The 13,516-nt window shown below is 33.4% G+C and overlaps 1 protein-coding gene across 10 annotated transcripts; it reads left to right on the top strand.

Annotated features, from left to right (window-relative positions):
- Positions 1 to 206: 206 nt before the first annotated feature.
- On the top strand, positions 207 to 8,637 carry LOC127728238 (uncharacterized PE-PGRS family protein PE_PGRS20-like). Of its 10 annotated transcripts, none has more exons than XM_052235501.1 (7): positions 207 to 371; positions 1,345 to 1,563; positions 2,572 to 2,690; positions 3,043 to 3,134; positions 3,424 to 3,543; positions 3,772 to 4,410; positions 8,279 to 8,637. In XM_052235501.1, exons 1-7 carry the CDS (start codon positions 231 to 233, stop codon positions 8,398 to 8,400), a joined length of 1,452 nt encoding a protein of 483 aa, XP_052091461.1. In that variant the 5' UTR covers positions 207 to 230; the 3' UTR covers positions 8,401 to 8,637. The 10 variants fall into 10 exon arrangements, with proteins under 10 accessions (XP_052091461.1, XP_052091457.1, XP_052091462.1 ...); XM_052235497.1 differs by having other exon boundaries at positions 3,424 to 3,573; positions 3,709 to 4,410; XM_052235502.1 differs by having other exon boundaries at positions 3,424 to 3,603; positions 3,853 to 4,410.
- Positions 8,638 to 13,516: the final 4,879 nt, after the last annotated feature.

Raw genomic sequence — 13,516 nt, 5'->3', positions numbered from 1 at the left:
ATGTAATACAAATGCGTTCATTCTAGAAGTGAAGAAGGTAAATAGAAAATATATAAACACATAAATAATGTGATCATATTTCCTTTGATGACACCTTAACCAATTATTACCTGACTAATTGTTCCGACCAATCACCTACGCTTGTCACAAAAACTACATATATAAACCATCTCGACTGGCGTTGGAAACAGTCATTTATGCTTAAATTGTTTCCAGTTTAATTTCTCAAAATGAGATTTAATTTTGTCATAGTGTTTTTAATCATTGGTGCGGTGGATGCTTACATAAACATGGCACTATATAGACAGCAGATTTTAGATCACCATAATCAAGTTCGCCGGATGGAACCTGCTTCTAACATGCAAAAGCTGGTAAGAGATTTAAATATGCTGTATTTTTTACATATAAAAAGATGTGTTGTTTTTTTAATTAATTTTGACAAATTAGTTGAAATTGAATTATAAATTCATTACAATTGAGTTGTTTGAGATTTTATTTTCCATACATCAGTATATGGACTGTTCTTGTCGTTATTTATTTTGTACTATATATATGTAGAAACCTGCTCAAAGGCTTCAAAATATCATTTCACATACATGTATCTGATCTTCAACTCTATAATTCAACGTTTTTTCTTGTATCAATAAATGGTTTATCTTACCTTTTTATCCAAAGTAGATCATTATGCCACGAGTTTGAATTTTTGAATCAATTCTGTAGAGCGGAATGAAAAGTGTCATTTTGCTTGAATGTAAAATGGATATAATTGTTTCCCGATTTTCGATTAGTTTAAGAAAATAAAATCATGCATTTTGAAAAAAAATTGATTTGTGTTTGAAATTTGAAATACAGATAAAAAATCTATATGCTAAGATTCACAAATTTATTACGACATAGTCAAAACTTCAAGAAAATTGTCGTGGTCAAAACGGTGAAAATACGGCGACTGTTCTCTATAAAATTCAGTTTACTGTTTTAAGAGCCGCTGAAAAAAATAATCAAATATACTTCTTCTTCCCTTTTTTCTCATTTTACAAATATTTAAAAATGACTGTCACTGGAAAATTTTAAGTACCTTTCGGACTACAAAATGTCATTCGTTCTAAATAATTAGTCTCACCTACGCTCGGATAAAACTTAGCTCACATAATGTTCATACGCTATAACCTCCGTCAAGATTATGATATATAGTCATGCACTAGTTTTTTTTATTTGATTGAGTTTAAAAACACTGTCATATTTGACAAATTTGTGAAACGAGTTATAGGGAAATTGCATTCTTGTATTTTGAATAATGATTATCAAACAGTAGGTGTTTATTTCTATTTTTATTCTATTTTATAGACATGGAACACACAGCTTGAGAACGAAGCCACCATGTGGGCAAGTCAATGTATGTTTGATCACCAACAACTTGGTCGTGGGGAGAATTTGGCAATGCACACTGCTCCATGGGACTATCAAAGACTTATTTCAGTTGGAATTCAAATGTGGGCTGATGAAAAGAGACAATATACATATGGTAGTTCTGGATTTTCCCAAGCGACAGGGCATTATACACAGGTACACACTATAATGAAAATTCTTATTACATTCTATCATGTTTCAGATTCGTCTTGCTGGTAAGAGGATAACGGTTATTTAAAAAATTAAAAAAGGAAAATCTACAAAAATGAAGGAACGAGTTTGCCAGATCTGCGCGTCTCGAACTGAAAGGAATATAACCAAGAGTTGTGCAGGTTCTGAAAAATTGAATTTTCCCAACCTTACAATTGGGAAGACCGATGACGCGAGAACAATAGAAAAGAAACTCTTCTTATGAAAAAGTCGACAAGGTCAACAGTGATTAAAAGTTATTTCTAAATAGTAATCGTACATTTTAAATAAAGTATTTGTTAACCTGTGTTAGAAATAAACATGCAAATACACGATGTTTTATTTTCATTATTTATCGAGATAATTGCATTCGAAGCTTGTTAAGCTGAAATTTAAAAAAATGTGAATCTTTACTGCATATTGATTAAAAAAATTAAAAATCATACAAAATCTAAAGCTCTCTTAAGTTACCAATTTTTCCACATAGTCCCAGCATGTTACAACTTCCCAAAATATACCTTATTTCCTCAGCTAGATTTTTTTGTGAATATAACGATTTAAAAGTTGTGTCAGTGCAGGTTTAAAAATAATATTTTTAAAAAGTACTCATTAAAAGATTTTGACTAGTTTTTTTAAAAATAAGTCGTCTCGATTTTTGAACATGTAAGTGTGGTCTTCTCTGTATATTCTCTTTCAATGTTTACATCGTGATAAGGTCCGCTAGAATTTGCGTAGTAACTTAGATCAACTTAATTTCAAAAGCGTTAATCTTCGCTGCATATCAATCGACTTTTTTGGTATTTTTTTTCTGAACTTCTCTGATCTACCTACATAGATGCACGGATAATTGGCATGTTCAAGAGAGTATAAGAGGTACAAATACAATAGAAAAATAAACTGAAGTCGGAAGTCGAGAAATTTATTTGCATAGCAAGATTTCAAATTTTCATGGTGTATGTATCTTATAATTATTAGATGGTATGGGCTGATACTACTCAGGTCGGCTGTGGAATGACAAGATGTCCGAGTTTATCAATGGGAGGAGGTACACCTATGCAGAATGCCTGGTTCTTGGTTTGCTTTTATAATCCAGCGTAAGTTTATTAACCTAGTTTGTGTTAATTACTTTTTGCAGAAAATAAACATGACTTAAAAAAACAAGGTTAATCATATGATCATTTTCAAACTTTATAAGTTCTATATTTAGTTGGAAAATAAAAGTGCCAAATTTTAGTACGTGTGATTTATGACTGTTTTAAGTGCCGTGGAAAAAAAACGTTGATGAAATAAGAACATGTAAAAAACATTTATTTATGTTTTGTTAGACCAAATTGAGTTAATACATTTGAGTTGATACAGATGATATTTGTCCAGTAAAATATTTGTATATGTATAATGTGAAATAAATGTTTTACATATTCTGATATATATGCAATTCCATTTCAGTGGTAACTATATTGGACAATTGCCATTCAAACAAGGCCAATCGTGTTCCCTATGTGGTAGGGGACAGTATTGTGATAGAGGTCTTTGTTCTAGTACGTATTTATGTTTTTAATTTGAAATACTATTAAGCTAATAATAAAAAACCACAATATGTTGTTTCGGAGTTTAATCAAAGTTTTCTGTTAATATTGTGTAGGCTGTTGATTTATTTTTTTTTGCATATATCTATAAATATATACATATGTGGGTGGTTTTTTTTGCCTGTAATTCCTCGACTTATAATTTTTAAAGCCTTAATTTATTTCCTTTTATTATTCTCTATACATATTCTACGCTTTTCTGACAACTGCCAAGATATCTAAAAGTGATCTTCTTTTCCAGGTACTCCATCTTCAGGAGCTTACCCCCAAGGAGGCGGTGCTCCAGGTGGTCATGGTGCTGGTGGTCACGGTGGTGGAGGTCATGGTACTGGTGGCCACGGTGGTCAAGGTGCACCAAGCGGTCATGGTGCTGGTGGTCAGGGTGGTGGAGGTCATGGTACTGGTGGCCACGGTGGTCAAGGTGGTCAAGGTGCACCAAGCGGTCATGGTGCTGGTGGTCAGGGTGGTGGAGGTCATGGTACTGGTGGCCACGGTGGTCAAGGTGCTGGTGGTCACGGTGGTGGAGGTCATGGTACTGGTGGTCAAGGTGCACCAAGCGGCCATGGTGCTGGTGGTCACGGTGCTGGAGGTCATGGTACTGGTGGTCACGGCGGTCAAGGTGCACCAACCGGTCATGGTGCTGGTGGTCATGGTGCCCCTGGTGGTCAAGGTGCACCAAGCGGTCATGGTGCTGGTGGTCACGGTGCCCCTGGGGGCCATGGTGCTGGTGGTCACGGTGCCCCTGGTGGTCAAGGTGGTCAAGGTGCACCAAGTGGACAGTCTCCTGTTATTGGCGGCGGACCTGGTATGCCAAAAATAGAATTTGTTGGTGGATTTCCTGTTATATCCATTGGTGGAAACCCAGCTGCTGGTGGAAACTCTCCTGCTGGTGGACATTCTCCTGCTGGTGGACATTCCCCTGCTGGTGGACATTCTCCTGCTGGTGGACACTCTCCTGCTGGTGGACATTCTCCTGCTGGTGGACATTCTCCTGCTAGTGGAAATTCTCCTGGTGGTAGCTCACTCGTTAGTAAAACACCAGGTGGTACAATAAACATAATGGACTTCATGGGTGGCTTTTCACAAAAACCTAACGCAGGAGCATCGTGTAGAGACAGACAGCCTTGGTGTGCAACATGGGCTGAGTTATGTCTAGATCCAACACATTCTAGAAAAATGAACTCACAGTGTCCTCGAACATGTGGAAAATGTCCTCCCACTACTGGAGGTTTGTATATTTTCTCCCCAATAATCTTTTGGTAAATACATTTAAAATATATCTGTATATAAAAAACCCATTCGTTACAACTTATCTTCCTCAGGGTAATATATCTATATATATAATTATATACATCAATAAAATAAGACCAATTTTGTTTAATGAAATATGTTTTTAGATTACAAAAACAATTCTGCACCCATGTTACTCATCTGCTATGATTTTTTTAACAACTATATATTTCCGTATTTGGTAGATATAACAGTTTTTCATCAGCTGAACATAAATCATGACTTTGATTATCAGCATGATGAAGCTTAAGGAACATTTTCTTATAGATATAGTTGAGGACGACATCTCCGATGATTCAAAAACAAATATAGACTGCTGATGTTCGTTTTTTCAACATTTAACCAATATAGACTGCTGTTGTTCGTTTTTTCAACATTTAACCAATATAAACTCTTAGAATTATGTGCAAAACAGTGTAGCCGAGACCATTGATTGGCGCGCTAAAATATCCCATTGACTGGGTCAGATTAGGTGAACGTTCGTCTGTAACGCCCACAACTCACGACGTATTTATTATAGACATTTAAACTGCGGGGTCACCAAAGGGTCTCAACGCCTAAATAAAATAATTCGAAAAACTAATCAGGAATTACCTTTGTGTTTTGATTTATATTGAATACTTAAACGTTCTTTACTTGTTTTTTGTTATGTTTTGATAATGAATTTTTATGATATCGGACGTTCTTTCAGCAAAAAGGGATTTAACTGGCTTTAAAAGTTACAATGGATGTGTTGATTATTATCTTTTTTTCGGACGTCAAAGCGATTTAACAATTGCGGTTGTCTAATTATGTCATCTTTTAACTTTTATCTGGTCAAAATTTTATTTTAGAACGAATGCATGATCAACTTTAAAAAGTGTGCAAACACAAAACATATAGACAAAATATACTTCTTTCCTGTCTGTTTCGTACTTGCAAGTTCTTAGACAGTAAAAAGGCTATTTGGATCAACCCTTGTGAAATTTGCATTTACGTTTTTGAATAGGTACAGTCAAGTTTAGCGATTGATAATTCATTGATAACATTCTGGCGTATCACAAACAAACAACTTGTAACGTCTCATTTCATTGGCCGAAAGATTTAAATACAACAACAATTGTAGTGTGCACGTGAATTGACACAGGTGACCGACAATGGAATGTACTACGTTACTACGAACGTAAAAAAAACAATGATTTTTGGTCGAAATAATTAAATAAGTATTTTGTGAATTTCAAATAGTGGGGTCGAAATATGATACTAATAATTTGTGTTAAGTAATATTCTTTATGCATGCAGCACTTGTACCGCACTATGAAAAATATAAGGATAAAATAAAATACATGTGCCGCTTTTATACGGATGAATGTATGAACCACTTTAATTTCTTTCATATTGACGCTAGGTTATTATCCTGACAATGTCGTAGTTACTTATAATAAGGATCTCATAATACTGATCCATTTCAAATTTATGATGGGTTGCACATTCCTCATTTATTGTTTTCATGCTATAAAACGAAAATAAAGTAGCTAAGCGTTTGGCCATTCAGAAATGACGTGTCATAAACGAGCAAACTGTCCCCGAAAGATCGTATCATGTGTGCACGTGAATATAGATGTGCTATGCAATGTACTATCATGGTCACCACGAAATTCAAATGAATTCAGTGAAGGCATGTTGGTGTAAAAAGGTTTGAAATGTTTCATCGGCGAAGATTTTATTTTTGCATGTGTGGAACTAAAAAATAAATAAATACTTGTGAGAAATGTCGTAGTTTATAAGGAACTATATAAATGTACTGTTTTCGATTTTAATTAGTTGAAAATTTATCCTTTAATTTCATACCGTAAGAATAGAGCTTTGCATAACATTGTTGAACTATCCGCCAAAGTAACGTGTGGCATGCGTGCGTATTAAAATGAAATACAAAATCATACATGTATGATAAACTTATAAACGAAATATTAAGAAATTAAGGATGACTACTGTAAAAGTATGTACAAAAATGGAGTCACCTTTTATCAATACATTTAGTGAATAACCACACTGTTTAAAACTGATTGTTTTCTATGCAACTATTTAAATATTTACAATATATAATTTTCAACCGAGGATAGCAAAACAGTTAATTATAAATTAAGAAAGTATATCGCTGGAGTTTATAAAGTACATTTCCTTCCACTGTGCCATGGTTTACCATCTCCATTTTTTCTCTAAACAAAGCATGGCTGGTTACATGTTCTGAATTTACTTCGAATTTCGGGATTTTTTTTTCAAAATTCAAGTAAACTAAATCAGAAAAAAAATCACACTATCCTAAAACTTATGAAAGAATATGAATAATGAACATGACAGTTTGTAACACAAACCCATTTACTATAAAAATTGAGCAATATCTTTAGTATGTAATTTGATTATTTTTGTAGTTAAGTACGGTTTCATTTCAAGTACAACGTTAATTCATCAAGTCCATTGAATAAAAGATAAGGCAGGGTGAGCAACTTGACAAAAAAAAAAAAGGCAGGATGACGATTTATGTAAAAAAAATCAGGATAAACTAATAAATATAGTCAGGACTTATAACAGACTGAAAAATAGAAAGACAGGACAGAGATAACAACTAAAAAAAATGCAGAACAAAATGTTTCATTCAAGTCCCCCACCCCCAATCAAAATAAAATGGTAGCTCCCTTAATCCAGAACCAATTGAGAGGAGACAGTTAATTACATATTTCGACGTGACTGTTAAGATTAAAGTTTAAAATTTTACATGCACATGTATAAAAGCTAGAACTGCCATGGGATAATCAAGAACACAATCATGTACGTGAATACGACGATGGAAGTTGTTAATGACCTTGACCGGCTACGTGAATACTGATCAGTCCATTCAGCTTTATAGTACGCGTGTTCTATTTTCGCAGGTGTGAGGTCGAAGGTTTGAATTGACCTATGAAAACGATCGTTCCTCAACGAGTTAATCTAATAAAGTTTGTTTGACTGAATATGTTGCACGACCTTTCGCTAAGCTTGGCCGCAGTTCAGTATACAATGTATAGTTTGATGATCTTTTCTGCTAACTACTATACTTGTGAAAAACCCTTGGCAACAGAAACATATTCAGCTTTTTTTTTAATCGACCCAATTTACATAGTAGTGGACGACTTCGTACATTTTATGATCGCAAATAAAATATGTATATAATATACTGTGCACTGTAGTTCGTATATATACTGAGACCCTTTGGCAACCCCACAGTTTAAATGTTTATAATAAATACGTCGTGAGTTGTGGGCGTTACAGACGAACGTTCACCTAATCTGACCCAGTCAATGGGATATTTTAGCGCGCCAATCAATGGTCTCGGCTACACTGTTTTGCACATGATTCTAAGACTTAAGAAGAGGTTGTCATTTTTCAGCTTCTTACATTACTCTTACTGGTGATTACTTCGATAATTTATCAAGTTTATCCTTCCAACTTTCATTATAAATAACCCACATGGTCGGGTTGGCATTTTTATTTCAAAGACCCCATCGGCATAGGATACTGTAGTATTTATGGACTGCATGGCTTGTTTTGTTTTTGTGTTCTTTAGTTTACTTTTCGTACATAAGTTGGTTTAGTGTTTTTTCCTTGTTTGATCTAGTCTTTTTCGTATAATAATTTAACCATAATCAACCGTTTTTTTCTGCTGTTATTATCACTAACAAGGAGCTCTATCTACTTAATACAGTGTTAAAATAATGATAAGAATTAATTGAAAAATGTCTCAAAAAGCACATATACATATATATATATATATATCATTTTTCTTCCAGGACCACCATGCATCGATGCTGTTGAAGGTTGTATGTTTTGGAAGCAAGTAGGAATGTGCCATGTACCGTTTTACCAAGCGTATATTAAGGAAACTTGTGCTTTTACGTGCAACATGTGCTGAATTAAACTGAAAGAATTCCGAAATATAAACAGTATCTCTACAAATGTCCCATGAAAGACTAGAATGAATCCAAGTCGTGCAACGTGTTGGTGTTGAGTCGGGACCATTTTGCTGGCAAAACTGATCTCATGTTAATGAATTCCTCGAGTGGCCGAGGAAAATGACTATGTTTGTTGTGATTTGTATTATATTTTTGTACAATAGATGATATTTTCCAAATAAATTTTATATTCGTAATTAATAAATTTTTTATTTGCAAGGCAGTCTGGTGTGTAAACATACGTTTCCAAGTCAGAAACCTTAGCAGCGATTGCCCTTTGCCTCTGAAATCACCTAAGAGACATTTATAAATAGTATGCAACAAATGTATATACTAAACATACACAATTTACAGACATAGTGTTCAACAACTGTTTCTAATTGATTTAACTGAAATAGATGAAATGATGACAAAATGTACGGACATTGTGTTCCACAAATGTCCTTTATCCTAAAAGACACAATTTACAGACATTGTGTCCTACCAATGTATCTACTTGATACAAACCAATCATATACTAATAAGACACAATTTACAGACATTGTGTCCTACCAATGTATCTACTTGATACAAACCAATCATATACTAAAAAGACAAAATTTACAGACATTGTGTCCAACCAATGTATTTACTTAATACGAACAGTCTAAGTGAACATCTGGGGTAGTAGAATTGGTATCGTCTAATTGGATTACTACCACTGGGTCGATGCCTCTGTTGGTGGAGTGTTAGTTCCCGAGGTATCAACGGCCTAGAAGTTCAGTACTTTGGTACTGGAATGAAAATACGGATATTTTTGTTTGAAATTTGCTGTTGTTAAACTTAGATATAAATATCATTTGAAAATAAGAAGTGCATTGTCCTTCATGTATAGCTCTGATTCCTTGACCGGATTTTGTAATACTTCTGGTCCTTTTTTATTATATCAGTTCCTAAATTATATTTCTATAAGCTCTGATTCCTTGACCGGATTTTGTAATATTTCTGGCCCTTTTTGATTATATCAGTTCCTAAATTATGTTTCTATTAGCTCTGATTCCTTGACCGGATTTTGTAATGCATCTGGGCCTTTTTGATTATATCAGTTCCTAAATTATGTTTCTATTATAGCTCTGATTCCTTGACCGGATTTTGTAATACTTCTGGCCCTTTTTGATTATATCAGTTCCTAAATTATGTTTCTATTATAGCTCTGATTCCTTGACCGGATTTTGTAATACATCTGGGCCTTTTTGATTATATCAATTCCTAAATTATGTTTCTATTATCTCTGATTCCTTGACTGGATTTTTTAATACATCTGGGTCTTTTTTATTATATCAGTTCCTAAATAATGTTTCTATTAGGTTTTGTATTTCAAATATTTTGGCCTCACTGAAGAGACACATCTGGAAATAAGTTTCAATAACTTTTGTGGGTCATCCTAGGGTATTAGGCTGCAGTGATAATCTAGTCTATATAATTTACTTATTAAAATCTAGTCTAATATCAAAATATCATGACAATTTCCATAATTTTATTTTTTGAATTATAATTTTTAGTAAACATGTAAATCATTTTAGTGTCTGTAACTATTCAAGTCTAATGCTATATCTGTATGTCAGTTTAATTTATTGTGTCTGTCAAAATCCATGCCTTTATCTTGAATAACTATATATATCTACACTAATGGTCGAAATGCGCATCTTGTGCAGTAAAATGTGTACCGTTTAATGAGATTATCAATGACTGTCCTTTATAGTTTATAAAATACGTTCCAAAGCCAGGGACCTTTACATGGGCTGATCTTTAGAGTCAATACATTCGCAAGACAGACCTTACCAGTGGTTGACCTTTATAGTTAATTTGGTATTTTTGTGAGATCTTTGACAGTCTCTAGACCCGGATCGATTTAGATCTTGAACTATTGTTTATTTTACTTCAAGCTTCATAGGTAAAGTATATTGTTGAAAACTGTGCGTTGCTTTTTACGGGTGTTGGTTGTTCTTTTCATGTGTTTTGCAGTTATATAATTATAAAGGTCTCATTTTCAAACATTTTTTTGGAAGTCCCTGATAAAAGCAAATCCCCAAAAAGTCTTCAAATGTAGCAAATGAAGACGGTATGATTCACTTTGATTTCTTATCCATACATGTAAAGTAAGGGTCTACAGTACGCCTTGATTATATTTCAAAACTGAAGCGTCTTCAAAAGAATACAGCATCAGGTCACCGTCATCGAAAAAAGGAAGCACAATTTGTATAGATTTAAATGCCTATTTAAAAAAATACCGAAATTTACTGATATAGTTGATAAAATCTTTTGCTATAAGTCATGAATCATCATTTAAAACTAAATAGTTATAATCATTTAAGAATAAAATTGTCACTAAATTTTCTCCGAAAGATTTCATGCATTGAGTGCCAATGAGACAACTCTCCATCCAAGTAACAATTTATAAAAGTAAACCATTATAGGTCAAGGTACTGCCTTCAACACGGAGCATTGGCTCACACCGAACAGCAAGCTATAAAGGGCCCCAAAAAATTACTAGTGTAAAACCATTCAAACGGGAAAACCAACGGTCTAATCTATATAAAAACGAGAAACAAGAAACACGTATGAACTACATAAACAGACGACAACCCATGTACATCAGATTCCTGACTTAGGACAGGTGCAAACATTTGCAGCGGGATTAAACGTTTTAATGGTACCAAAACTTCTCCCTTTTCTGAAACAATAGTATAACATCACAACATAGAAAGACACACTATAAAATATCAATTGGAAGGCTTAACTCAATCAAAAAACGTAAATTAACACACAATGAACGAATAAATGTGATCTGTGATACCTGAATGCAAATACATAGTTAACAAAAATTATAAGGGATAAATAATTAAGGTCAAAAGTAAATAAACAAAGTTAAAGTATGATACCACTGTGAAATGTTAAACAATATTTAGAAAATCATCACTTTTGAAAAAACCTGCGTCATATTATACACAGGTAAATGAAAATAATTTTGTTGTTAAGTATACTTCTTTTTCTAATTTTATTTTACATTTAGCAGACAAGTACAAGTTGATTCGAAAGACTGTGTCATGACTAAACAATTGCGGAGATTGTTTAAACACTCTTTTTTTTTAGTTAGGCTAAATTCCTTTGTAGAAGCTAAGCGGAACTTAACCTTTTTTCGCGTATATTTCAATATCTCAACATCTCGGGTAACTTTTTCCGTTTGCGCATCCAGATAGTACCACCGTTTCTTATAACTATTTTCTTGATTTATGACAGTATGTTCACATTCTATGACAACCACTAGCTCGTGGTTTAAGTTCAATACCGTTTCAACTCAACTCTTTTTCTAACCGTTAGCACACACATCGCATTTTCTTTGAAAAATTATGTTAAGCGTGATAGAACAGTTTAGTGTTGTTATTGATTTACTCAGTCGGTTGTCCATTGAATTAATACAAACTTTCCATGAAGGGTTGAGACATAAAAAAGAATGAACAATTTTAGTGTGAATGCGCCATGAAATACAAATGAGATTTTTTTTAACATTCTACTGCAAAGTTTTCGGCATCTAGAGGTGCAAAAGATAAATTTTATATGCGGATATGATTGACGGATTTGCTTGGCGTTCGAGTGACAAATAGTTCATGCATATTCGGAACGAGACCAAATCAACAATAATTCAATAAGTGGAACGACTAGGAAAAACACGATGAATAACAGAAATTTCAAATGCAACTCAAAAATTAATTTCATGCCATCAAAACCCTGAAAGAGTTGTTGCAAGGGTATGCTAACGTACAGGAGATGTGGCACATCTCATGTTGATCGGACGTTGCTGCGTTTTTATACATTCAGCACAATAAAGCGAATACCCATTTACTGCCAGATGGAAGAAGTTCATAGATTGCCATATATGTTACTTCATTGCTTGGAATAACTTTTATACTGGATATGAAAAATTAACTAGCCACACACTGGCACAAAAGTCTTGTCCATGCAAAATCAGGATTTATAGAATATTTGTCATACAATAATGGAATTTTCCAATGTACTTTAAATCAATAGCTTTAAACATTTAAATGTAACTAGCTTGGTTAAACAAAGGAACGTGTCGGTGAAAAGAGAACCATAATTATTTCTGATGGAATTGCATGCATATGGTCTTAGTTGAAAGAAAAACGTCAACCTAACATAATAAACATTTGGTCAATAAAAAAAATCAAGCATCATTTCAGTTTCACAGTCCCAACATTTTTGTCGAATTTCAGAGGTTTTTTTAAATATGATTTGTCCGTTCCTAAAGCAAGACATTTGTTTTTACTATGGCCACTTAAAAAAAAGATGGACTTATAAGCCTACATTGTCTTTAAGTTAATAATGGGGAATACGTGTTCAAAGGGAAGAAAAGTCAATATTTACTCCAACAGTAGCTATGTAATACATGTACATTTTATCTCACTTAGGCCTTCTTTATTTTTTCTTTGAAACGATATTGCATAAAGTATAGTAGATTCTAAAAGAGATCTCCATTGTTTATTATCAAAACCAATCTATATTGTCACTGTTTAAATATTGAAATTCTGGACATAATTTCATTATTGTTAGTTATATTGGTTTCTTACATCATCTAGGGACACAAATTCGGCCCTGTTGACTTCAATTTGTTTGGTCAAACTCTTCCTGGTTTCAAAGGTTATTGTAAATTGATTTTCATGGTAAAACCTTTTAAAAAGTTACATACATGTATCTTTTATTTGACACAGTAGATGTTAACCTCCATGCTGCGAGACTTTATGAATTTGGTCGTTGTGTAATAAAGTAACAATCCATTATGTGATTTTTAAGAATTAAAACTTTTCCAAATATGTTACAGTTTCGAGTATTTTTTATTTATTTTCATATTCGTTTTAATTAATCATTTTATAATAATGTTTATTTCTAAAGGAATATATGTAACGGATCTCAACTATGACGAGGTACTAAGTAATTTTTAAACACGGGGCATTTTCCAAAATACATGTAGCTAACTTAGCCAAATCAAAAACTCGTCAAAGATAAAACTCTGAAAGTGTT

The sequence above is a fragment of the Mytilus californianus genome, unplaced genomic scaffold (genome assembly GCF_021869535.1).
Source record: "Mytilus californianus isolate M0D057914Y unplaced genomic scaffold, xbMytCali1.0.p SCAF_2, whole genome shotgun sequence".
Taxonomy (NCBI): Eukaryota; Metazoa; Mollusca; class Bivalvia; order Mytilida; family Mytilidae; genus Mytilus; species Mytilus californianus.
This window is presented reverse-complemented; position numbering and strand designations above follow the sequence as displayed.